This window comes from Scardinius erythrophthalmus (assembly GCF_964197995.2).
Source record: "Scardinius erythrophthalmus genome assembly, chromosome: 15".
Classification (NCBI taxonomy): Eukaryota; Metazoa; Chordata; class Actinopteri; order Cypriniformes; family Leuciscidae; genus Scardinius; species Scardinius erythrophthalmus.
In genome coordinates, this window is record NC_138235.1 from 13991297 (window position 1) to 14018037 (window position 26741).

General features: G+C 39.2%; 1 protein-coding gene across 1 annotated transcript in view; it reads right to left on the minus strand.

Moving 5' to 3' along the window:
- The window catches only part of LOC308703183 (ankyrin repeat and SAM domain-containing protein 1A), a 109458-nt gene that overhangs the window by 66255 nt on the left and 16462 nt on the right, over window positions 1-26741 (minus strand). Inside the window, exons 2-3 of the mRNA XM_081386504.1 lie at window positions 3908-3988; window positions 3636-3792 (exon numbers count right to left, since the gene is read on the minus strand). Coding sequence (XP_081242630.1) covers window positions 3636-3792; window positions 3908-3988 — 238 coding nt within the window. The remainder of the gene's footprint in view (window positions 1-3635; window positions 3793-3907; window positions 3989-26741) is intronic.

Sequence of the window (26741 nt, forward strand, 5' to 3'; positions counted from 1 at the left end):
AACATGGAGTGCATCACTGCGGAATAATAAATGCATGAAAAGTCTCTCCAAATTATGCAAAACGAGAGTATTTGAAGACAGGCCGTTTCTGCTTTCCTCTGGGGACATTTCATTCAAACAATAAAAAACCAACCCCGGGTACAGGTGCACATGAATATTCAGATTCGTTTGTTAAAAGATGTCACGAGGTTGGAAATAAATAGGGAACAGCTGTAGAACGGGAAGACAAGCGAGAGCAAAGAAACATTTCAATATGTCATTGCTGGGTCAACAAACCTCAAACAAATTGAGCAATTCAGTTCCGAAACAGCAATAATATGTGATTTTATATGTTTTTTATATACATTGTTGTCACATGACCTGTACGTTTAATTCAGCATGAGAAAAAATAATGCATTTCATCCCAAATTTGCGGTAAAAATCATCACACTGGAAATGTCTGTTTATATTCCGATATTTTGGTGGTTATTTATTCCGCGCCTGAATTTGGTTAATCTGCAACTCGATTGATTCAAACAGACACACAGTATACAGTCATACCGTGTATGTCATGTTCTACTTAAAAAACATCTGAAATTCAGCCAAATGTGTAACGACTAAAAATAGCAGTTGTGAAAACAGCGTGTATTATGGGTGAGAAGCCACTGAACTCATGTTTAGCTTTATCTTTACACCCACACACACTCACTCAAAGTGTAAATGAGCAGTGTGAAGCTGTAAGAGGAAGCAAAAGTGTTCCTGATAAGCTGCAGCTTTTCCTGAGACGTGTCAAAAGAAACATAACCTCGAATCTAACCTCAAAATGACTAATACACACACCCTCCCTCACTAGTCAACAACCTCCTAATCCCCGACTACTGATCTCAGATAGTGTGTCATTAGACAGGTGAATATTTACAGAGCAACTTAAAGACTACTGACAGGATTTATTATGACTCGTCTCTCGGGCTGGAATCCTGGCGGAGAGGAAGCGTTGCAGATTAAACATTTAAAATATGCAATATGACAAAGTACAATCATAACCTACAGGTATTTCCAACTGGTTTTAACATGCATTATTTCTGGTAAGTGCTAAATATGGGTGGAAACGGGGTCTAAAATGGGGTTTTGCGATTCGTCGACATTAGTGTGTAGTCAACAAACTTCAATTGCAAAAAAGGGCTATTTTTAACATACTGTGATCTGACACATTCTGGTATCACAAACTGTTGAGGATGGATAGTATGATTGGGATGCAGGGACTGTTTATATGGAGCAAGTTCCACTCACTGGAATGGCATTAGTTAACGCATAAGTAGACGTTTCTTTGACCTAAAAAGTAACCCAACTTAATAAAGACATTTTAAACAACTTTCCAGCTCAAATAACACGTTGAACTATAGAATTCATTCAAGTTCTTAGCAAATGCACAATCTTCACATTTCTGTTTTTAAAGTGCCCCTATTATGCTTCTTCAAATATTAGCTTTCATGCAGTGTGTAATGTAGCTTTTCGTGAATGTAAAAGGTCTGCAAAGTTTTAAAGATTAAAGTGCGCGACAAATAAAGTTATTTTAAAAGAAAAAAATCGATTCATCAGCAATTCCAGTCTCACTTCCGTAAGATAGACAAAGTAGGTTTGAAGCAAATTTGCTTAATGCCAGTCTATGGTCTTCATTGTCTGCCTGCGAATCTACTTTGACCCTAAAACACTGTAGTTGTAGCCGAGAAGAAACATCGTGTTTGACATGTCAAGAACATATTTCCTGTGCTGCAAATCCACTTCGATGCACTTCTGTGATCAGTAAAACATCACAGTATAACCAAAATACAGTAAAACCAACGCCATCATCACGGTTCGTATCACTGACTGGGTTTCCATCCAAATGTGAAGCGAATCTTTTCTAAGTTCACAAAACAAACAAATGCGAATTAGGTGAGTTTCCATCAGCTTGTTCGAGTGGACGACGGTGGTATCGGTAACCTAGTAACTAACAGTAAATAAAACACCATGAGTGGAAACAGTAGTGATGTGTCGCTCGACTCCATGAGCCGAATCCTGAACGGTGGGAACGGTGGGAGTCGGCTCCCGTCTGAGAGCCGTTTTCCCTTTTTGTATATTAATACAAGACAGAATAATATGATTATCCTTTCGCTACAGTGCTCAGCCACACGTCAAGTAGTCACTGACTGAATGTTATTTTGATGTGTATGTGCGTGCGATCATTACCCAGCCACTCTTCCTCGCTAGACACATTAACATAATATTCAGTCACTGCATGGAGTGCGTGTGGTCGAGCAGTGTGGAGAAAAGATCATCCGTAAAATCGGGTCAGAAAGGAAGAGGAGTGACACACGCAAACGTATACTCTTCTTACTGAGATGAGCCAAATGATCCGGGTCAGTTCCCTAAAAAGAGCCGGAACTCCCATCATGAGGAAACAGCCTATCAGTAACGTGGGTTTAATGTGCGCTACCATCCGAATTTATTCGGCAAATGTGTTTCCATCTCCCATCATTCACATTAACTCTTTTTGCACAAGTCAAAAGCCACCTAAAGCGAGCGTAAAAGCTTACGCCAATTACAACTTAGGAGAGTAGACCAATCACAACAGACTGGGTCATCTGACCAATCAGAGGAGAGTAGACCAATCACAACAGACTGGGTCATCTGACCAATCAGAGCCGAGTAGACCAATCACAACAGACTGGAGCATCTGACCAATTAGAGGAGAGTAGACCAATCACAACAGACTGAGTCAACTGACCAATTAGAGGAGAGTAGACCAATCACAACAGACTGGAGCATCTGACCAATTAGAGGAGAGTAGACCAATCACAACAGACTGGAGCATCTGACCAATTAGAGGAGAGTAGACCAATCACAACTGACTGAGTCATCTGACCAATTAGAGGAGAGTAGACCAATCACAACAGACTGGAGCATCTGACCAATTAGAGGAGAGTAGACCAATCACAACAGACTGGAGCATCTGACCAATCAGAGCAGAGTAGACCAATCACAACAGACTGGTTCATCTGACCAATCAGAGCAGAGTAGACCAATCACAACAGACTGGAGCATCTGACCAATCAGCGCAGAGTAGACCAATCACAACAGACTGGTTCATCTGACAAATCAGAGCAGAGTAGACCAATCACAACAGACTGGAGCATCTGACCAATCAGAGCAGAGTAGACCAATCACAACAGACTGAGTCAACTGACCAATCAGAGTCAGCTCTTGGAAAGGAGGGGTTTAGAGAGACTGTATACTTTATCGAACTGTTTAATTCAACTGTGACACTGTGAGAAAAGCAGCGATGCTGAAAAGTATATTATGAGAAAAGTAAAGTGTTTTTTGACCTGCATGTAAATCTATAGTAGGAGACTGCAAAACAAAATCAGGAACCTTTAAAATAGCATAATAGAGGCACTTTAAACCCTCCAAAAGGCCCGGCCCAGTAGTAGGCCCAGTTTACCTGTAGACAGTAAGAGTTTTTTATACATGTTTTCCATTCTGTTTTTACTGAGAGACGAGTCAAAACTACTTCCTGTCGTAATCAATAGCAAGTCACCAGCGCTGCTCATAGACCTCATGTGGTAAATAACCCAGAACACGGCTGTGAATGTGCCGCTCGTGTCGTGCGGTCAGACCTGTTCATTGAGTTTGGGGTGAGATGGACCCTGGTGGACGAGGAGTTTGACGATCCGCTGGTCCCCCTTCCAGGCCGCCAGGTGCAGAGGGTAACAGCCCTTGTTGTCAGCGATGTTCGTCAGAGCCTCGTTCCGCAGAAGTACTTCCACCACCTCACTGACAGAGAGACACATGCACAATTGTGTGTGGTATTCAGAAATAAAAGTACATTTCGATAAATAAAACTAAAATTATCTTTGAGGTCAAAAGGTCATCAGGTGACAGGACTCACCTGTGTCCATTTAAAGCAGCGTGATGTAGAGGTGTGTATCCAGTGCTGTCCACACAGTTCACATTCGGGCCCCTCCAGATACTGCAAAACAAAGAGTGGACAGACACAGTGAGTATTATAATAATAATAATAATAAAAATGGTTAAAAGTAACACTGCCTATGCATACAACTAAGCAAATCAGCATATGATCTCTGAAAGATCATGTGACACTGAAGACTGGGGTGGTGATGCTGAAAATTCACCACAGGAATACAATTTAAAGTATACTGTAAATTATTACTGTTATAACAGTACGCTTGGTTAAATGCAGAAGAGACTTCTTTTAAAAACACTACAAAAAAAAATGGAAATTTAGGAAAAATTCAAATTTTAGGAAAAATAAAAAATTATTCTGAACTGTAGTGCAAGTGACCATGGGGTTCGTGAAATAATGCTAAAATAACCCGACGACAGCAAGGTCCCCAGTTCTTCATGGCTTTCCCATGATGTGTTTCCAATAATTAGTGAATACAGAACTTTACAATATAGAGTGCAATAGAGACATTCACAAATACTCCAGTCCTGGAAATCACAATTTTAAATCCCATTATCGCAGGCAATCTCGCTGGTTTATTTGTGGTGCAGACGCAGAAACGCCTGGATTGAGTCCTCTGATAAACCTTGTGAGGGTTTGGACTTTGAGTGTGCTGGTCTAATGTATGATTCATCAGGCTAATGCCATGGGAATGAACATCTCAGAACATCTCTGCGTCATCCTTCCTGCTACTCCTCAAGCAATCTGCTCTGCAATCTGCTGGTCAACACATTAGCAAAATCCCTTTGATTTTTTACGCCTCTTGAATGAAGCCGTGAGTCACACCTGAATCTAGCGCAATGACATCAGCCGGTGTGTGTGTGAGGTCACTGACCTAGAGCAGGCAAACAGGTTCTGCTGATAGTGGAGACTGGAACAACTCGCATGAGTTGAGAAAACACAGGAGCACCGGATGTGGGATGTACAAATTGCATTCGGGTCCGCTTTGACCCGGAAGAGATACATACAAATGTTGTAAACACTTTACATTTGTAGTTAACTACGTTAGTTAACATGACCTGACAGTGAACAACAATTCTACAGCATTTGTTAGTCCTAGTTAATGTTAATTTTAACATTTACTAATACATTCTTAAAATTAAAAGTTGTATTTGTTAACATTAGTTAATGTATTTTGAACTAACATGAAAAAACAATGAACAACTGTATTTTAATTAACTAATACTGTCATTAAATGATTAGAAGATTATTAAATGTAAAAAAATATATATAATGAAAAAAATATATTGCTCACAGTTAGTTCATGTTGGTTAAACACTAACTAATTTTAACAAATGAGACCTTACTACCAAAATTTCTAATAATAAAAAAAAAAAATGGGGAACCAAAATTCAAATTACACACTACTTTTTTATTTTTATTATTGTTATTATTTTAGTTTAAGAGTTTAAAAATATATACTCTTTAAAACAAAAATGCAGAACTTCTCTATGAATTTATCACATTTTTTGTAAAATATATTTAGGCATCTCACACTCACACTTTTGAGAATGAACTTTGATAAATATGAAAATGCACACATATTTACGGCAGCCATGAAACAAAATTACAGCTTGAAAAGTTGATCACCTATTTATCTTAAAGTGAAGGTTTATGCAAGTAAAATTTATACATTTCATTTGAAAACATTCTAATAATAACTGATGCGGTTTTGTTTGAAAATGAATATACAGGTTTCATGAACTGTTTTCAGTTATTCATGAGTTTCAAAAGAATTTAATTAAATCCATCCGAGTTAATACTGGCAATTCTGAGATTATATGTTCTTTCTTACAAATTTCATATAATGATATATCAAATAAAGCATCTCATAAATATATGTACATCACAGTTTTGTTGTTGTTTAGGCTAGTTAATATTTTGTCGATAAAAAAAAACTGCTAAATGTAGGAGTAACGTGGTGACAATTAAAACGGTTTCATTTTTGTGCATATACTTAATTATTTATATAACAATAGACAAGAATTTCAGTGAACACTCAGGACAGATTTTAAGATTTTGGTGCACCGCTCCAGCTCTTGAATCAGTGGTTTCTCACTACCAGAAATGGATGAGATAACCTGAAAAGGCTGGGCACTTGGAAAAGACAGTTACAGAATTGCTTCAGATTGCTATTTGTAAAGAAATTAATGGGCCTCAGTCACATCCACACAAATTTAATTTTGGCATAAACTCTCCCAGTGTGCTTGTAAATCGACTAAACTACAACACACACAACTCTTTGTCTGTTCTCCTGCACACTGGACCTCACCTAAAACACCCTTAGGCTGTGTACTCGACATATAAAGACATAACTGACTGAAGGGAACGGTTCTCTTGCTGTAGCTGTAAACATATTGTGTACTTGCAGCATGAGGAGAGGAGAGGAGAGGAGAGGAGAGGAGAGGAGAGGAGAGGAGAGGAGAGGAGAGGAGAGGAGAGGAGAGGAGAGGAGAGGAGAGGAGAGGAGAGGAGAGGAGAGGAGAGGAGAGGAGAGGAGAGGAGAGGAGAGGAGAGGAGAGGAGAGGAGAGGAGAGGAGAGGAGAGGAGAGCGTATCACGTGCTGTACAGCGCATGCACTCGCTCGCTGTCAAGACAAAGCACAAATGAAGACACAAAGCACACAGACAAAAGAGGAAGAGGAAAGGAGAAGCCGGTGGCAGAAAGGCTCTCAAACTGTGCAGCTCTTCTCTCTCACTCCAATCTGACGTTCCCATCACTCCACTTCCAGCCAGGAAACGTCATACAGAGAGAGAAAACTGCACCAGCACAGAAACAAAAAGTGTTGCTGCTTCACAGAATATGCAGTGAACCAACATTATTTGACCTCAACACAGTGATAATCTCTTTGACTAAATTACTCATTTAGATTTTTGATAAATATATATTGAATCATTTATAAAGTATTAAAAATTTGGTGCCACTTTGACCTATTTTCATTATTTTGCAGTGCACATGATTGGACTACAATGGACTGAAATTAATGCATTCCAGGATGTTGAAATATTGTCCAAATATATAGGAAATCATAAAAACTATGACACACAAAAAAAAGAACACTTAAAACTGACATCTGTGCACTACACAAACAAAAAATAGTTTAAAATGCCCCAATTATGCTTTTTTTCATATTACCTTTCATGTAGTGAGTAATATAGCTGTTTGTGAATGTAAAAGGTCTGCAAAGTTATAAAGATCGGAGTGCACAACAAATACAGTTATTGTCTCCTAAACAATGTTGGGGAGAGTTACTTTTAAAAGTAGTGTTACAATATTGTGATACTCCCTAAAAAAGTAACTAATTGCATTATAGTTACAATAATTTTGTGTTACTTTATCTCACCTGGGCTGGGCTTCCTTGACAAAACAAAACCAAAAATGGACAATGTAAAGGCCCTTTCACACAAAAAGAGTAATAATGAGCCTCAAAATGATGCAAATGCAAACTCACGCCTGTACAGTAGAAGGCGCAGCTCAAACAAACCTTTCAAAAACAAATGTAATCAGGGCCGGAGTGGGGCCACTTTTCAGCCCTGGAGTTCATGCCCAAGACCGGCCCACTTTTTCCACGGTGGAATTCCAAATTAGCACTTTTTCCAATTTGGATAAATGAAGCAACAGTTCAGTTGTTACTATTGTGTAGTTGGTATTAATACCATAGTTCAACAAATAATGTAAAGGTTAAATAATAATTCACTTAGACTTTATAAGAAGCAATTGCGATTTTATATCACACAATTCAGACTAGGCTATATCTCGCAATTCTGTATTTCTGACTTTAAAAAGAAGCAATTGCAACTTTATATCCCGCAGTTCTGACTTTATATCTTGCAATTTCTGACTATAAGAAGCAATCGACTTTAATTCACACAATGCTGACTTTATAACACGCAATTGCGACTTTATATCTCACAATTTTGACCATCTCGCAATGCTGACTTTATAACACGCAATTTCAACTTTATTTCAGGCAATTCTGACAGTTATATCTCGCAATTCTGACTTTATAAAACGCAATTGAGACTTAATATCACGCAATTCTGACCATCTCGCAATGCTGACTTTATAACACGCAATTGCAACTTTATTTCAGGCAATTCTGACTTTATAACACGCAATTGAGACTTTATTTCACGCAATTCTGATGTAGGCCTATTCCGAAATGTAAACTCGCAAGTGTGAGATAAAAAGTCGCAATTATCTTTTAAAACGTTTTATTCTGTGACGCAAACAAGCTTCCATACCTCCTGGCCTCTTCCTCCCAGCCATCCTCCCTGACGCGTACCGTTAAGGTAGGGCCGGCCAGGCGCGGTAGGCGCCGGCGATGCCGCGGCCCCGCGGCCGCAGTAGCCTACCTAAAACGTTTTGGAAAAGACTGGCTGTGGACCCAACCAACTCTATAGTAGGGGAGGGGAGAACTCCCTCACATGGTACAACCCATGCAGAGGCTGCGCGCTGCAGTGTCAGAAGGCGGAACGTGTAATGTTACTAACGTGACATTGAAATGTGAAAAAAAAAAAAAAAAATAAAAAAAAAAAATCCTCGACCGGCCCAAAAGTGAAGCGGCCCACCGGGAATTCTCCCGATTCTCCCGATTACCCAATCCGGGCCTGAATGTAATGTTTAAATAAAGTCATTTTTGCTTAGTATGGTTGAACTGGATCATCGAAGGTCAGAAGCAAAGACATTGCTTAATAAAGTGAGGTTAAATTCATAAAGTATATTTGTATTTGTATATTTTGCATCAAGTGCTGCAGAATAGATGAAATTTAAATTTTGAAATTTCATTTCCAACACACGCTGTAAACGGTAGACCAATCACAACAGACTGAGACATCTGACCCTTCAGAGCTGAGTAGACCAATCACAACAGACTGGGTCAACTGACCAATCAGAGCAGAGTAGACCAATCACAACAGACTGAGTCATCTGACCAATCAGAGCAGAGTAGACCAATCACAACAGACTGGGTCAACTGACCAATCAGAGCAGAGTAGACCAATCACAACAGACTGAGACATCTGACCAATCAGAGAAGAGTAGACCAATCACAACAGACTGAGACATCTGACCAATCAGAGCAGAGTAGACCAATCACAACAGACTGAGTCATCTGACCAATCAGAGCAGAGTAGACCAATCACAACAGACTGAGACATCTGACCAATCAGAGCAGAGTAGACCAATCACAACGAACAGACTGAGTCATCTGACCAATCAGAGCAGAGTAGACCAATCACAACAGACTGAGTCATCTGACCAATCAGAGCAGAGTAGACCAATCACAACAGACTGAGACATCTGACCCTTCAGAGCTGAGTAGACCAATCACAACAGACTGGGTCAACTGACCAATCAGAGCAGAGTAGACCAATCACAACAGACTGAGTCATCTGACCAATCAGAGCAGAGTAGACCAATCACAACAGACTGAGACATCTGACCAATCAGAGCAGAGTAGACCAATCACAACAGACTGAGTCATCTGACCAATCAGAGCAGAGTAGACCAATCACAACAGACTGAGACATCTGACCAATCAGAGAAGAGTAGACCAATCACAACAGACTGAGACATCTGACCAATCAGAGCAGAGTAGACCAATCACAACAGACTGGGTCATCTGACCAATCAGAGCAGAGTAGACCAATCACAACAGCCTGGGTCATCTGACCAATCATAGCAGAGTAGACCAATCACAACAGACTGGGTCATCTGACCAATCAGAGCAGAGTAGACCAATCACAACAGACTGAGACATCTGACCAATCAGAGCAGAGTAGACCAATCACAACAGACTGGGTCATCTGACCAATCAGAGCAGAGTAAACCAATCACAACAGACTGGTCTACTCTATGATTGGTCAGATGACCCAGTCTGTTGTGATTGGTTTACTCTGCTCTGATTGGTCAGATGACTCAGTCTGTTGTGATTGGTCTACTCTATGATTGGTCAGATGACCCAATCACAACAGACTGAGTCATCTGACCAATCAGAGAAGAGTAGACCAATCACAACAGACTGAGACATCTGACCAATCAGAGCAGAGTAGACCAATCACAACAGACTGGGTCATCTGACCAATCAGAGCAGAGTAGAACAATCACAACAGACTGGACCATCTGACCAATCAGAGCAGAGTAGATCAATCACAACAGACTGGACCATCTGACCAATCAGAGCAGAGTAGACCAATCACAACAGACTGAGTCATCTGACCAATCAGAGCAGAGTAGACCAATCACAACAGACTGAGTCATCTGACCAATCAGAGCAGAGTAGACCAATCACAACAGACTGAGTCATCTGACCAATCAGAGCAGAGTAAGCTCTTGGAAAGGAGGGGTTTAGAGAGACTGAATAATTTATTGAACCGTATCAGTCCCTGTGAGGAAATAGGTGATGCTGCAATGTACATTATGAGAAAATTAAAGTGATTTTGACCTTGGCTGCATGCAAACCTACTGTTGGAGACTGCAAAACAAAATTATGAACCATTAAAATGGCATAATTGGGGCACTTTAAAAATAACCTACAACTAACTACCCCTCCCTTTTTTTGACAGTTTTATGAGAGTGTAATTGAGATAGGAAGTAACAGCAGTGTGGTTTACAAAGATCCACACAATGAGCCGGATTCTCATGACAGAGAGAACTCATAATGCAGTAGTGTCATAAACAACCTATTGTTAAATACAACTGCAAAACATAACAGTATGAAACAGCATGTATGATGCATGTTCGGGTCATGTTAGTGGAAGTTATTGCATTACCATTGCAAAAATGGGTAAACCCCTGAGACAAACTGACAACCAAGGCTTGCAGGGGGTTTTTAATGATCGAAAACCGAATGAAATCAAATGCGTCTCTGGTTTGTTTTCTCTCGGCTGCATGACCATATCAATTTACTTTCTCATGTCACTAGCTTTAAATATGCAACTTCACTTTAATGCATAAAAGTGACCAGCTGGATATAAATTAGTGCTGCACGATTAATCATATCGCAATCGCGATGTCAAGCCTCTGCGATTATATGATGCAAAATACTGCGATTTTATATTAAATAAACAAATTAGCGCTGTTAACGCAATTAACGCAGCATCTGTTAATTTTTGGCATCCTTTGGCTAGTGTTACATGATCCAGCTCTTATTCATGCAAAAGAGAACGCGCTGCCTGTGAATGTCTGACTGTGACGCACAGAAAGACTCGCGCTAATATCGTGCGTGCGCACAAAACAGCATGTCAGAATACAGCTCTCTTTCGAGTTTGAACGAACAATAACACACACAATTATGCCAAAATGTCTTTTTGTCGAATATCTTCATAACATAAGAGCAGTCTCATAATGTACGTGAAGAGTTGTGACTCGTGAGAGAATGAGTCGTGTGTGAGATCCGCGTCTCTGACAGCAGCGGCTGGTCTTAAAGGGACAGTACACAGTAGCCACTAATTATATCTGTCGTTAAAGTTAATCAAAGAACAAAGGGAACAGAGAAAAACACTCACTGCTCTTGACTAAAGAACTTTTTTCTTTAGGCAGATTATCACTAATCTGTGTGTGCATTTATTTTCCTTGAGAACCAAGCAAGTTGACTCATGAAACCATTTGTTTATTATATCGCATATCGCAATCGCAATATTGATCTCAATTATTGCAATATGACATTTTCCCCAAATTGTGCAGCCCTAATATAAATGAATGCAAATAGATTGTAACAATAATGAAATTAAACATTTGGGTCGGGCTTGTGTGTGTTTTTGTCACATTGTTTTAACAACGTGAGGTACTAGTAATGTTAGCCTAGCGCCCACTAAAGCAGCATCTAGTCAACAAATTATTTACTTCAAATTTTTTAATTTCTTTAATATTAATACTTTAATTAATAATATGAAAACATGTACGGTAGTGTACTGTATACATACCTCTTCACTGTCTGTTTTAAACCCGCATCTGAAGTGTCCCGCTCAGTTAGACCCCGAAGCCGCCGCCAGGCGCCGCCATTTGCGCCATTTAGAATTTCAGCCGCCGCCAGCCAATAATTTCGTAAGCCAAATTGAGCCGCCATCTGATAAAGTTTGGCTGAGCCGGCTAGAATTATTTGCATCAAATAATAATTATATCACAAAGAGACATACACACACGAAATATATAAACTGTATTCATAACAGCAGTCTTGTGCTCGTTGCTACGATACACAGACTCACAGTGAACTGACGACCAATTAAAATTGCTCGTTTTCCATACAGAAGAAGCGATGCATTTTTTTTCTCGCACTGAGGTGAAATGGCGGAAAGAAGCAAGCAAGGTAATTTTGATCTCACTTCTCACATACTTTCCTAATTCCTACTTACTTTTTTTTTTTTACTTAGGCCTAACGTTACCCAGACTTTTGTTAAATCTTCAGGGCACGGTTGCACAAACACCTGAAACAAAGATTGACGTTATGAACCAAATATTCTGGAACGGAGAGATTTATAGCACTGAACGTGATATTACTGCAGTAACAAACCACCGTTTCTAATTCCACGACGCATGCTTCAGTGTACATTGAAGTGAAATGTGCAAAACTTTGTCCATAATAATACTGATAACAGTGTGTGTTTATATTAAGGCGAGACACGGCAGGCAAAAACATCGTTTTTTTTTTTACTGGTCAATTTTGAGATTTTTGGATATTTGTCTTCAAATACATGTCTTCTTTCAGACTTGTGGTGAAAAAAAGTCCGAAATACACAGTAGGTCTTTATTTTACTACACTTCGTCTGTTTGCGTCTGTAGATTTCTCATACATGCAACAAAAGTTTGCGTTCTTAATCAACATACTTCTCCGCGATCTCTTCCGTCACCCTCTCATCACATGCATCGTTAGGCAGCTCTCTCTCTCTCCTGTACAATGCTGTCAGATCCAAATATGGTCATTTCCTTTGTATCAGCAACCAATCTTGAAAGTAAAAAAGACTGAATGCGCGATTTCATTGGCTGATGATAAATCTTTAAAGCCCGTTTTCTCAAAATGACCTTTCTCTCATACTCCAAGTCCGAAATCTCCACTTCAGTAGTACCTAGTTATATTATGAAGACATTTACAGAGGGATTTGTAAATATATTATTCCTAGCCTGATATATATAAAATTTTATTCCAAAAAACATGGCTTCAGCCATTTGCAGCTATGAAAAGTTTGGCGGCTGCAGCAGCCATTTAGGTTTTGGCTGAGCCGGCTAGCCAGCCAATAACTTCATCAGCCAGCCATTATTCTCAAAACAAATGGCTTCGGGCTCTACGCTCAGTGCAGCCTCACGTGTCAAAACAAACACCTCAAGGCATCAGCGATAGCTTTATTTCGCCTCTAGAGGCCGCTCTCGTGGTGCATCATGTAAACACAGATCGAGTCCATCAACACCACCAAAGCTTCACAGTCCTGTAGCTCGTCGTGGGTCGACATTTCATTCAGTAACATTAGGCAGTTTTGATTTATACCCTGTTTAATGTTGATGATCGCGTTATTTTACATGCGCAAATGATTACATATGATTTCGCTTGTTTCTGCTTCTTCTTCACCTGTATTTTGATCATGAGATTCTGAACTCTTCCAGAAGATCTGTAATAGCGCCCCCTACCGTGTAACAGCGAAAACACAGAAACCCAGAAAATGTGTGTCAGAAAACATTGTTTAGCGGGGAAAGAGTTAACACAATAATGATTTTAATGAATTTTTGCGATTAGCTAATTAGATTAATTAATCGGCACATCATGCAATTAATTAGATTAAAAATGTTAAATCACTTGACAGACCTAATTATAACATTGCATAGCATATACATTCTTTTTAACTATAGTAAACATAGAATTTAGTATATTATATTAAACCAATGTTTTAGCAATGTGTAAACCTTCCTCAAGTAATGAGTAAACACTTCCTCAAGATTTAATTTTGTGATCTCTTTCCATAATTTCCATAAAATTCTCACAATTTCCATACACTGGAAGTTGCAGTGACCAGAAAAAGAAAGGGCCTTGTACATTATACTGCAAATTCAAAATGTAATGTCCCTTTTTAGTTAGAGTTTTCATTTGATTATGCAACATTTGCCCCCTCAATACAGCACATCATAATACAGAAAGATAAAGAAACATCCCTCAACTAAATCTGACATCATGCTCCACCCAAACGGGCACCTCCGGCCCACTGCGCTCTATTGTGAAAGCGCCATGGCAACTGAAGTGCGGAAAAGGGTCTGGCTGGCGAGTGGTTGGACCCCATGAAGCCTCCACCATGACACTGCTGTTCTACACAAAGACTATTTTCTACCCCACAGAAACTACAAACCTCATCATCGTTTTCAGACCACAAAATTGCAAGTAAAAATAAGCAGCTCTGATGCTATGCTTTCACAACAATGCTTCTCCAAACCCTAGAATGAGGAGGGGAAAAAAGAGAAATGTCTACCCAGCATGCTGTGCAGCAAAATTGAATTCTTGGAGTAGTTCTCGTACACTCTGGAAACGGTGGGAAATGTTGAAGGGCGGGAGAAACAGATTCCATCTAGAAAAACGTGGACTTTTTTTTTTGCTTTAAGCCGCCAAATGAAGAGAAATTAACAATCATAATGTGGATTATCTACGTTTTACAAGAAAATACCATTTCAAAATTTCACGTTTGTCACTATTTTGTGAAATTTGCTGTCAATTTCTGAGTGAAAATTCTTTCTACACCAAATTCTTTTTTTAGTGTACTATTTTTAATAAAAATAATTCAAAATATAGATTGTTGGCACTATTTATGGCCAGTGTTTTCTCTGCTATTCACCTGCCATTGTGTCACACACTTCATGATGCATATAAACACCTTTGTTCAACAACACACACACATCTGAGGCCTTCTGTCCTTTTGGCGTATTTCCTATGTGAAAAGATCAGACCATCAGAATATATTAAGAGGCCGGGCGACTGAGGGACAGAAGGCTTGAGTTGGCATTAAGGCCCCGAGCTCTGCCCGCAGCCACAGCTTCAGCCCCACTGAGCACATCTCTGACTGGAAGCCGGCAGGAAAGCACATCCATTCACGACTCGGATTAAAATAATGAACAAACAGAGAGAGGCACCTTACATAACAGCTTTCATAATGTCAACATTTAAGCCATTACGGAAAAAAGCTCTGCATGTGGTAAAACCCGCATATGGAGGTTTCAGTGTTGGGAAAGACTTTAAAACCGCAGTTTGTCAAGCTGCAGTTACTCATAAGTAAAAGTAGCCAAGTTCAGCTGAGGTCGAAATACTGTTAGGAACTACAACCTAGGGGTGTGCGATATGACGATTTTTGATCGTGGACGATTAAAATGTCTCCACGATCTGCTTTTGAAGAAATATCGTAGAATCGTGCATTATATCTGTTCTGGCGCCTCTGTCATACTGAACAACGTATATTCACATAAAATGTTAACGCAGCGGAACAGGAGACTGCAGTTCACAAAAGTTCATAATTTGCATGTGCTTTAATGCCTTGTCGGTTAAACATTTAATTCGCGTGCTGATGCGCTGTTCTAACGTATGCGTTTCTCAGCGCGTAGCCTAAGTTACATGTGAAGCTCACATGCACTAAAAGCCTGTCTACCAGCGCCTGGATACTGGACTAAGTTAAGTTATCTTTCGAGTCTTATTGTGCTTATACTGTTAAATACACACAAGGTTTACATAAACAAAGTCGGTTATGTCTAAAGTGAAAGCAAACTTGAGAAAATCTGCTTGTCAAATGCGTGTATATTAGACGCGTCGCGCACAGCTCTTAAAGAGACAGTAGCAATAGTAAACACGCTGCCGCTTGTCCTTAAAGGGATAGTTCACCCAAAAATAAAAAATATCTCATTTACGCAATCTAATGTTGTTCCAAACCTGTATTAATTTCCTTCTAATATTTTCTAATATTAATTTTTTTGAAGAATGTGGCTATCCAAACTGTAGCTGGTCCCCATTGACTTCATAGGAAAAAAATATACTATGGTAGTCACCGGGGTACATCAACTGTTGGTCATTCTTCCAAATAACTTTTATTTTCAACAGAAGAAAGAAACTTATTCGGGTTTAAAACAACTTGAGAGAGTAAATTATGATAATTTGAATTTTTAGGAGAACTATCCCTTTAATGTTAATAAAACAAAAAAATGCAAAGAGAAAATCACTCACTGCTCTTGACTGATAACTTTAATAGTAGCTTTAATAAGTATCAATGTATAATTTATACAGTGAAGTCTGTTTTGTTTTATTTTCATATTTGTTCATTTAATTACTTCAATGCTACTGTTAAATACACCTACTGTAGCTTAAAACATAAAGCACTGTTTAGCCTATTTCACTGTTTAGTTATTTCATTTGTATATTAAGTTGTGTATGTAATGTGTATCTTTAATCTTAATATTTAATAACAAAGAAAATAATGACACATATTTTTATCTTTGCCCCTGTCTGCCATTTTTTTTATTTTGTTACCTAAAGCTTTGTTTTTAAAATATGGACATCAGTTTGGCTGTAATGCTCAGTTACAAAATAGTAAAACCAACATAAAAAGAATCGTGATAAAATCGTTAATCGTGATTTTCCTGAAAAAAATCGTGATATGATATTTTTGCCATATCGCCCACCCCTACTACAACCTATTTATTTTTAGGGGATACATCTGTCCTGAGATCTTTTTAAATATATTTAGGCAATATCACACAAGCGATATTGTTGCTTGTTTGCATGTAATATTGTTTTTATCGAATATAACAAGAAGTTAATGTTGAGCTTACCATTTAAACACAATATTGCCAGTTACCTTATCGGTTTTTGCTACCTATCTAAAATAGTTACTGATGTAGCCACAGAAAATTAACTGTTGCACATCTCTGCACATAAGCTGTGTCATATACGTGTCACTATATCATAGAGACTGTGCTGTCCATATTATTTTACAGTCTGTGACGTCACCCGTAGGTTTCTGAAGAGTGATTTTGAAGCCTAAAGTGGGCGGAGCCGGCCGTCGCCATCTTGGCAGCGCGTCTCTCCCGGATAACCGAAAACGGGCAAGAGGCGGATTAGCTGAGGTGACGTGACACTAACAGACAGCAGACAAACGGCAGTGACAGGAGCGGCAATCCACTTGTCAATCAATAGGCCACGCCCTTAATTATGCAGAACTTTAAGGCTTAATATAATTTAAACGAAGGAATTATTAAAAAAAATTCACCCCCCTCACAGTTGTCATGAAGGGCAAAATTAGCTATATAGACCAAAACCACTTTTTGCACCAGGCTGTAAACACATTTTTCTGCTGCATATTAAAGGAGAACTCCGGTCAATTTTAACATTGAGCTCATTTTTTTGTACATTTGGAGTGCTGTCAATACAGAGAACAACGACAAAAATCGGTGTTGCCTACACCGAGTTATTCTATTTTTAAAATTTGCACCCTATTGACTTCAATGGGGCAAGTAGTAAGCCTGCTTTTTAGCCTCTTAACATACTTGATGTGTCATTACAAGTGCACAGAAAATGTGAGTGATTCCTTCCGAGTGAACACGGGTGAATCTGACTGCAGTAGATGTTAGAGATATTAATAAAAATGAAGTTAATTCAGCCAGCGCTCATACCTCTGTTTACATCCTGTTTTCGGTGGAAGGCCATAGTAATCGATTGTCGAGTTCACGCGCGTGATCATAGGCACTAAACCTATGCACGTGAACTCGACAATCGATTACTATGGCCTTCCACCGAAAACAGGATGTAAACAGAGGTATGAGCGCTGGCTGAATTAACTTCATTTTTATTAATATCTCTAACATCTACTGCAGTCAGATTCACCCGTGTTCACTCGGAAGGAATCACTCACATTTTCTGTGCACTTGTAATGACACTTAAAGGATGTTAAGAGGCTAAAAAGCAGGCTTACTACTTGCCCCATTGAAGTCAACAGGGTGCACATTTTAAAAATAGAATAACTCGGTGTAGGCAACACCGATTTTTGTCGTTGTTCTCTGTATTGACAGCACTCCAAATGTACAAAAAAATGAGCTCAATGTTAAAATTGACCGGAGTTCTCCTTTAACATGGGGGGTTTATATGTGATTGACTCTCTTTTGGAGCCTGTCTCTAGAGGCCAGTCGATGAATTGCAGTTTAAGTCACTTCCGTGTTGGATAAAAGAGAGAGACCACAAGGTTTCCGCTTGGTCTGAATACTCTGAAATTGCCCCTTTACCATTATAAAGAGCACTATTTAAGGAGACAGCCAGTTGTTGTAGCATCCGAAAAAAACAATAGACATTATCAAGAGCACTCATTCAACTTCATAATGTAACACCAAAACAGATCAATGGAAAAGAGTCACTTGAACGAATGATTCAGAGACTCACACAAAGACATGTAGTTGTTGCCACCTACTAGCATAGCACTGTAGAAAGAGTCACTAAAAAAATACCCAACATTACTGAATGAAGGTCTGCCAGCAAAAACTGCTCAGATTTGAGGACCAGAAGTAACTGTTGTATGAAACTATCAGATGAAAAAAAAAAATTACACCAATATTTATAGCATCTGCCAAAACAAAGACAATTAGGATGACAGCATTAAAAAAAAAAAAAAAGAGAACACTAAATGCATCTAAATAAGTAATAAAGCTATAAAACACATTCACTTTTATAAAAGAGTAGAAAATTGTGATGAAAAACTGCAAAATATTCTGAAATGTAAATATAAACAGTATATATGAAAAACTGCAAAATATTCTGAAATGTATATATATATATACATTTCAGAATATTTTGCAGTTTTTCATCATCTTTCTACTCTTTTATAAAAGTTAATGTATATAGCCTATATATAAAGATGAGTTTAAATAGTACAGTGACCTTAAACTAATGAGATGGGATGAGTTAGATGAACATTTTAATGAAAAAAAAAGAAAAAAATATTAATAATAGGTATAAATGCAACACTGACCTTAAATTAATTGGTAAATCTTTGAATCAGAATGAATGAGACTCAAATGAATCAGACTTCTAACTCTGAGATACAAGGCATCAAACACTTGACAAGTCTGGAAGACTAATAAACCCTCATAATAAGCCTGACCTCAAGGGCATGAGTCACCAGCACTAGAGGATCATCTTCATCCTCTTACATTACTTCAAACCCAACCCAACACAAGTGAGAAAGAGGATGAAGAAGGGAAGACGATTTTTAAAACGCACCCGATGAGGGAAAGGAAGTGAAGGGCCAGTAGTCTGTGTATGCAGGGCTAGCTTTAAGATTCTGACAGCAAAAGGAAAGGCTAATCCCTAATTTCTCAGTGGGGGTATTCGCTTGAATGTCTGGAAGAAGAAAAAAATTGGCCCAAAGCAATGGAGGAAGTGACAAATAGATCGAAAAGGGATACAAGAGAAAGAAAGAAAAAGGCCAAAATCTGCCTTTGCAATAGTGTGAGCAAAAAGAAAGATCTGGTGCCATTTACATGGTAAAGAAAGCACTGGGATGATTCGATTTGAGGGAGCGGAACAAGCCGGCGGGAATTTCCAAAAGTATAATTAGACCCCGCCTCTCTTAAATTCTCATTGGTCAATAGATGCTTGCATCAGAGTGCTTCAAGAAGAATAAAGTAATTTTTCCCAACTTTGTTTGCATGGTGAAATGTATATCCCAGCAATATGCCATAATAGGAAGCAGATCAAAAAGAGGGAACAGGTGAAGACACGTCTATCGTAGTCACGGATATCTTCCTGAGCCAATTAGTGAGGTGATGGACACTGTGCTGGGGATTAGCCGTATCCCACGGCACATTGCCAAGAGGAGCCTGATACATGGTGCACACCGCCAGGGCATTGGAGTTTAATTAAGTGTACTAAACCCGGTGCCAGAACCAGATGCATCATTGGCACACGCTCATCAGAATTCCCTTCATCCACTCTCTGTGATCACTGCTGTGCACAGATTAGACATACTCAAGAGCACTGGCTCAAAAGCCTTGGATTAGGAGGATAGCACCACTGCTTACGTTGATGTGCTTCAGGGTTCACAAACTTTTTAATGATTTTTTTTATTTATTTTTTAAATGATCATACATTTCAATGACTTTAAGGCCAGATATTAAAAAGAGTAAAACATTGTTGTTGTTTTTTTAAAGAAATATTTCCCAAGCAGGGACGCATTAAAATGATGTGACACTGAAGACTGGAGTAATGGCCATGCCATCACAGGTAAAAATGACATTCACAAATACAGCACAAAGAGGTCTACACTGAACATGATTAATGTGGCGATGTGACGCATGTCTAGCATCAACGAGTCACTGAGAGTCCAATAACATCTGTGCGTGTGAAAGACTGACACTGGTGCCACGTTTACTAGCACTCGCACCAAACAGAAAGCAGATGGAGAGACAAAATTAATTCCAGAGGCGTAAAATATTGATTAGAAGCCTAATGATAATAATACGAATAACAACACAATAACAAATTGTTATTTTTGTTATTATTTAGTGCTGTCAAAGGTAGCGCGTTATTAACGCGTTAACGCAAAATCATATTAACGGCACTAATTTTTTTAACGCACGATTAACGCAGCGCGTATTTTCTGTTTGACCCGTGGCCAAACCCCTAGTTGGAGAAATGGAGATTCGCAGTGTTGCCAACTTGGCGACATTGCAGACCCCTTTAGCGATTGTTTCCCTTCAAAAAAGCGCCCAAACCTTATTTAGTTTCTGAGAATCTACCGGTACCACCGGTGCTCTCCCAGCATGCACGCGGGCGCACCTCTCTCTCGCTCTGCGTCTCGCAGCGCTTTAATTAAACACAGATAATATGTTGCTTCTAATTTTACATGCAAGCATAGCCGAAATCATAGCACAGATATTGTCTTTATCTTATGTGTATTTGATTTCATCAGACGACGGCTCGATTATCAGGATTTTTGAGCAGATTAACATCTGGGAACGGAGAGCTGGTTATGTCTTAATGGGTCGCGTTTCAGTCACCATTTCATATTCATTCCGTTGTTTGACAACAGAAACAGTAAAATATACCAATGAAAACAGTTTTATTGAGAATTTAACTTCATCAAAATGGGCACAGAGAGAGACAAACTAATGTATAATAAATAATAAATGTACATTTAGCATTTTCAGAAGAGCTGCCCTGTCATGCAAAAATCTATGTAAACAATAGCTCAGTGCAAAGAAAGAGAAGTAATGGGAACCTGGTATTTCTTTGTTCTTTCTACATGTGTCTAATAGACATGAACAAGTTCTTTGAAAAATATCTATGACCTTTGAAACATCTTCAACGTCTCGTCTTCATGCTCTATGTTGACTATGGTTTCAAGAATAAACATACATTTGCATAAAGCATCCATATTTATCCATGCCCATGTTGATTAGAGTATTACAAACTTGAAAAGTATTAATTTAAGGTACATTTAGAACAGATAAAAAATGTGCGATTAATCGCGAGTTAACTCATGACAATCATGTGATTACTCGATAAAAAATTTATCGATTGACAGCATTATTATTATTATTAGCCAACAATCGGTATCGTACGCTAAAAGCAATTTTTTCACTATCGGCCATCGTTTAAAAAGAGCTGATGATCAGTGCCGATTATATCCTGTCAATCAAAAGAGTGCGGTAAAACATGACCGACTGCAACTCACACTGTGTGTGAAGAAAATCTCTCGACAATAACGCATTAACAGCTAAAAACAGCTACATAAAAGCAGGCTCTATTTATTCACAAACTACCGTTGATTTAAAGGCAGACTATGCAAGATTTGTACCTTAATACAACAGCTTCAAAGTCATTTCGATGGTAAACGAACTCGTAGTAAGGCAAATCATTCCGATGACAAAGCGGGGGGGGGGGTTGGGGGTGACGCAATGCAAGTTTGAGAGGTGGCGCCCCGACAAATCTCACGAGAATCACAACTTGCTTTACGGCACGACGTCACATACATCAACAACATACGATGCAGCCTCAATAGAAGACACTTGCACGCATTTCAGACGTGAATCATGGCAGAGTCGACGAAGAAAGCGCGGTCGGAAGAGTGTAGAGACGGCTCTGCGTGAGTGGAATTTACAACAGCAACGTTAAATACAAGTACTCCACAGCGACTCTAGGGGTCGCTGTTTGAGGAAAACGGAAACTGCATAGTGTGCCTTTAACAGAAAAGCAAGCATACCCTATGTGGGATTTGACATGGCCGAAAGCATGCAAAAAGCACTTTCTTTATAATCACTAAAAAGCGGCCACTCATCTTAGATCATCGCGATCTCACAAAGTTCTGTAATAATCAATGAAGCAGTCTGCACAATGAATCGCTTATTTACATAATTTTCCTACAATGAGAGGATTTGCGAGAACTCAGAAACCACTTATCGCTCAAAACACATGAGTTTTTGTTCAGTGCTAACTTAAACTAGCCTGGCAAGCCAGACCTACATCAAGATGTTAGGTCTGGAAACTCATCATAGACGCCGTTTAATCCGAGGTAGGGCTGGGAAAAAAATTGATTTGATTTAAAAATCGAGTTGGTAGGTCAAATCGATTCATATTTTCAAAAAATCGATTTTTTAGATTTTTTTTCTCCCAATACATACATTTTGCATTCGCCAAATCTTCCTTCAGGGTTTCCGTAGAACGCTCCCTGCGGCGCAGCCCCCGATGCTTCACGACATCACGACAAAAAGACTAGCATGTTTAATGTTTTAACGGTCCTCCACGATGACGACGGCGCGCGCGCGAGTGAGTGAGTGAGGGAGAGTGAGTGACTGTGTGCGCGAGAGTGTGTGTGTGTGTGTGTGTGTGTGTGTGTGTGTGTGTGTGTGAGAGAGAGAGAGAGAGAGAGAGAGAGAGAGAGAGAGAGAGAGAGAGAGAGAGAGAGAGTGTGTGTGTATGTGCGAGTGAGTGAGTGTGTGTGTGTGTGTGCAGGCTATGTGAGTGACCTTGTGTAGCCTATATGTGCGAGTGAATGAGTGTGTGAGATGGCTCGCGATGACTGGTCGTAAAACAATGTGTAGTCTGACATGTTTCTTGTCCACGACATGACAAGATTTTTAGGAGTCAAAATCGTGTAATCTGACAGTGACTATCGTAACAGACAAAAAAATCGTGTAATCTGAACCAGGCAAGAGTTACTTCAGGATTTTTTGTTGTTTTATTAGCTCAATCCAAATACAGTATAAATAATTTGGATGTTTAACAATCTTTGTTGCACACTGACTGCACAGTGACTTTTCAGTTAGAGAAAGGGTTTGCCTTTGCAATTTTATGTTGATGCACTTTAATTAAATACAATAAATATATATTTTTAAAATATATTTACAGTTCACAGTTATTTTGTTTTAAATGGGGGGAGAAAAATCGAATCGTAAATCGAGTTTTTTATAAAAAAATCGCAGATTTTTTTAGGGGAAAAAAATCGCCCAGCTCTAATCCGAGGGGCGGGATAAACGGCTGTCTTTCAAATTCCCTCTGCACGCAATAGGACAGCGCTTCAACCAACCAGAGCGTTTTCCCTACAGCGGAGATTAGTTGATAGATTAAACTTTTGAATCTGGCCGGCAAAACGAAGAACACATCTTCCTTTTTTTAAGAATGACTTAAGTGCCGTTCTTTGCTCTTTTCTCAAAGAAAAACTTAACTCCAAGTCCTCCAGAGTCGTGGCCAAAGCCGATTCAAAAGACCGTTGTTCTCCATCAGCAGCCGTCATTTTTTGTTTTCAAGTGGCAGCCGTCGCAACTCTGTCGTCATATGTTAAGCCCGCCCCCGCCTACTCTATACACGACGTGATTGGCCTGACCCAATTTAGGTTTTTGCAGCTAGAAGGTCTATTGAGAGTTGCTAGACCCCCCTGGCTGCGAAATACATTTTGCTGCCGCTAGGGTGCGTCTAGATTTCTAGGCTAAACTTAAACACCTCTGATTGGCCATTGCACTCAAGAAATCAACATCAATGTTTGTGATTGGCTACATTGCTCAACTCTGCAAAAATATTTTGCAAATATTGGAGTGGGAGATGTGTGGGCACCCACCGGCAGAAAAAACTAAATCTGTGCCTATGATTGAAAACAATGTTTCATTTCCTCATTTTAGAGTGACCACAGGTGAGAGTCTGATGGACATCATTTTGTGAAGAGGAAATGACCCACTTCTCTCCTCTGGAAATAGAACGATTCTGTTCCAGTTTGGCTGAAGCTAGACCAAGTTTTGCGTGGCAGTGCCGAGAGACTCGAACAAAGTGTTACACGCATGCCGAGGTTGACCTCTTAGTCCCGACTCAAGCACTGACACAATTCTGTGAGCAACAAATCAAGGGCAAGAGAGGCGAGAGACAAAAGCTCTCTCTTAGAGGAAACAAATATGATCTTTCTTTTAGTAAATATCAACCACTCTTTTTATAAACCATAACATCAGTGGAGAGGAGAACCTTATCTCTGGAGACATGAAACCACAACATCTGTGAGACATTAGTCAACAGAGAGACAGAGTCTAGAATATATCAAATGTTTTTGTAATTAGATACAAACCTGATTAAACATGTTAGCAAAAAGTAAATAAACAGTAAATGTTTATAGAACTAAAACAATGAGATTATGCTGCTTTCATGCCATGACATAACCGTAATTATGATATGGCAACCCGTGACGTTTTACCCAGAGCTGTTCACGTCCTCAGACTCAGATTTATGTGTTTCTACGTCAACACCATCAACGCCGAAATGAATTTGCAGCGGTCAGGTGGTACAAATAGAGCTCTGCAAGTTGCTTACGTTATTATTATTGTAATGTTATGTGCTTATGTGTTTGTGCTATTGGCAGAAGTTCCCAGATTTTGGCGTGTTCTAGGAACTATCTAGGATCCCGTTTGGCAGGAACTAGGAATGATTTTAGTTCTAGGAACTTCTATTGGAGGAACTGATTTAGCTCCTACTTCAGAGTCGGTCTAAATCAGCACTATAGGAACTACCAGTGACGTTAGAGATGCTGATTGGCCGAACACATGCGAAACACCAGAGCCCGCCATTTAAAAAAAAAAAAAGCAGTGTAAACACAGTTTATAGCCTATATATTTACTCCAGAAACTAACTCTACGAACATGGAAAACAGTGATAGATGGGCCTCTAACCTTTACACCGAGGAGACAATCCAACGCAACTTTGAGGGGACCAAGCCAAACATAACTTTATGATTATGTATTTCAGTTCAGCTAGCAACACTATACATCAACCACACGGCACACGCTAATAACTTTTCACATACAATCTACTTTCTATGTCTAACAGTTCTATATAATAATGTATTAGACAGGACTGTTAGGCAGACTGTAAACTAATGAACACGGAGAATGCGAGCGCTGTGAGCTCAGGCTGTGGCGTTCTAAGCAGCGCCAAAATTAAGGTCCGCCGCCCCGTCAAAATAAAAGTCACAAAAGCAAGCGCGGCTTACGTCACTTCAGAGTTCACTTCAGGCGGTGCGGATGCAACAAGCAAAATGTTCCTAGGGGAAACATCAGTTCTCGGGGAACCATCCTGGTTGCTAGTTCCTAGAACTACCCGGTGCGAAAGCCCCTATTGCCAGCTTCTCCGAAATTGCCTAACCTACCTTTAATAGAAAATGCTAGACATTTCAAGATTTAAAAAGAAAAAAAAAAATCAGGTTTTTCTCAACTGCTGTCTGTGGCGTTCTGCTGACACTGAAGAAAAATAAGGCAACTCATAGGCTACTAAATTAGAACACGCAATCAAAATGTCTAGACAAGACTAACTGGTGTCCAGAAAGGACATTACAGAGGCTAACTCTTCTGTGTCCAAAAAAAACAGCGTTTGAAGTCGGTAAGCAGGAGTAGGTGGTGCACACAGCAGGTGGGTTACGGCCTGCCAGGAACCGGAGGAGGTGAAGGGAAAAACATCATAAAGGATGAAGAATGAACGGCTGCCTTTAAAACACAAGCTGTTAATTATTTAGATTGTTTCACATGCTCAAACATAAACTTTAGATTGTTACACATGCTCAAACAGAAACTTTAGATTGTTACACATGCTCAAACAGAAACTTTAGATTGTTACACATGCTCAAACAGAAACTTTAGATTGTTACACATGCTCAAACAGAAACTTTAGATTGTTACACATGCTCAAACAGAAACTTTAGATTGTTACACATGCTCAAACAGAAACTTTAGATTGTTACACATGCTCAAACAGAAACTTTAGATTGTTACACATGCTCAAACAGAAACTTTAGATTGTTACACATGCTCAAACAGAAACTTAGTCTGCAGATTTTCAGAGAATTTAAACACCATTAATTTATGAAGTTCCCCATGTTTAAACACATTTCACAGAATCCTGCAGATTTCCCCCAAATAATCAGAGGAGAAATTGCAGTTTTCAAATGACTAATTATTCTTAATAAAAAGAAGAAGAAAGTTTAAACCTTTGTCCCAAAATCTGAGCTAACATAGTACACAATCTACTAAAGATAAAAAAAAATGCACACAAAGTAAACGCCAAAGCCTATTTAATACACAAATGTTAACAAATAAGCAGCATGCCTGTAATCACATTTTCCATAGGACATTTTTTAATGAGAGGTGAATTGAGGGTCAGATAAACAAAACATATTAGGAGAAGTGAATGCTTTTTCTTTAGTTCAAAAGACCCCATAAGCGTTAATACTGAAACCAAAAAAAGAACAAATCATGTACTGAATTAGAGTTGCCCAAGACTACT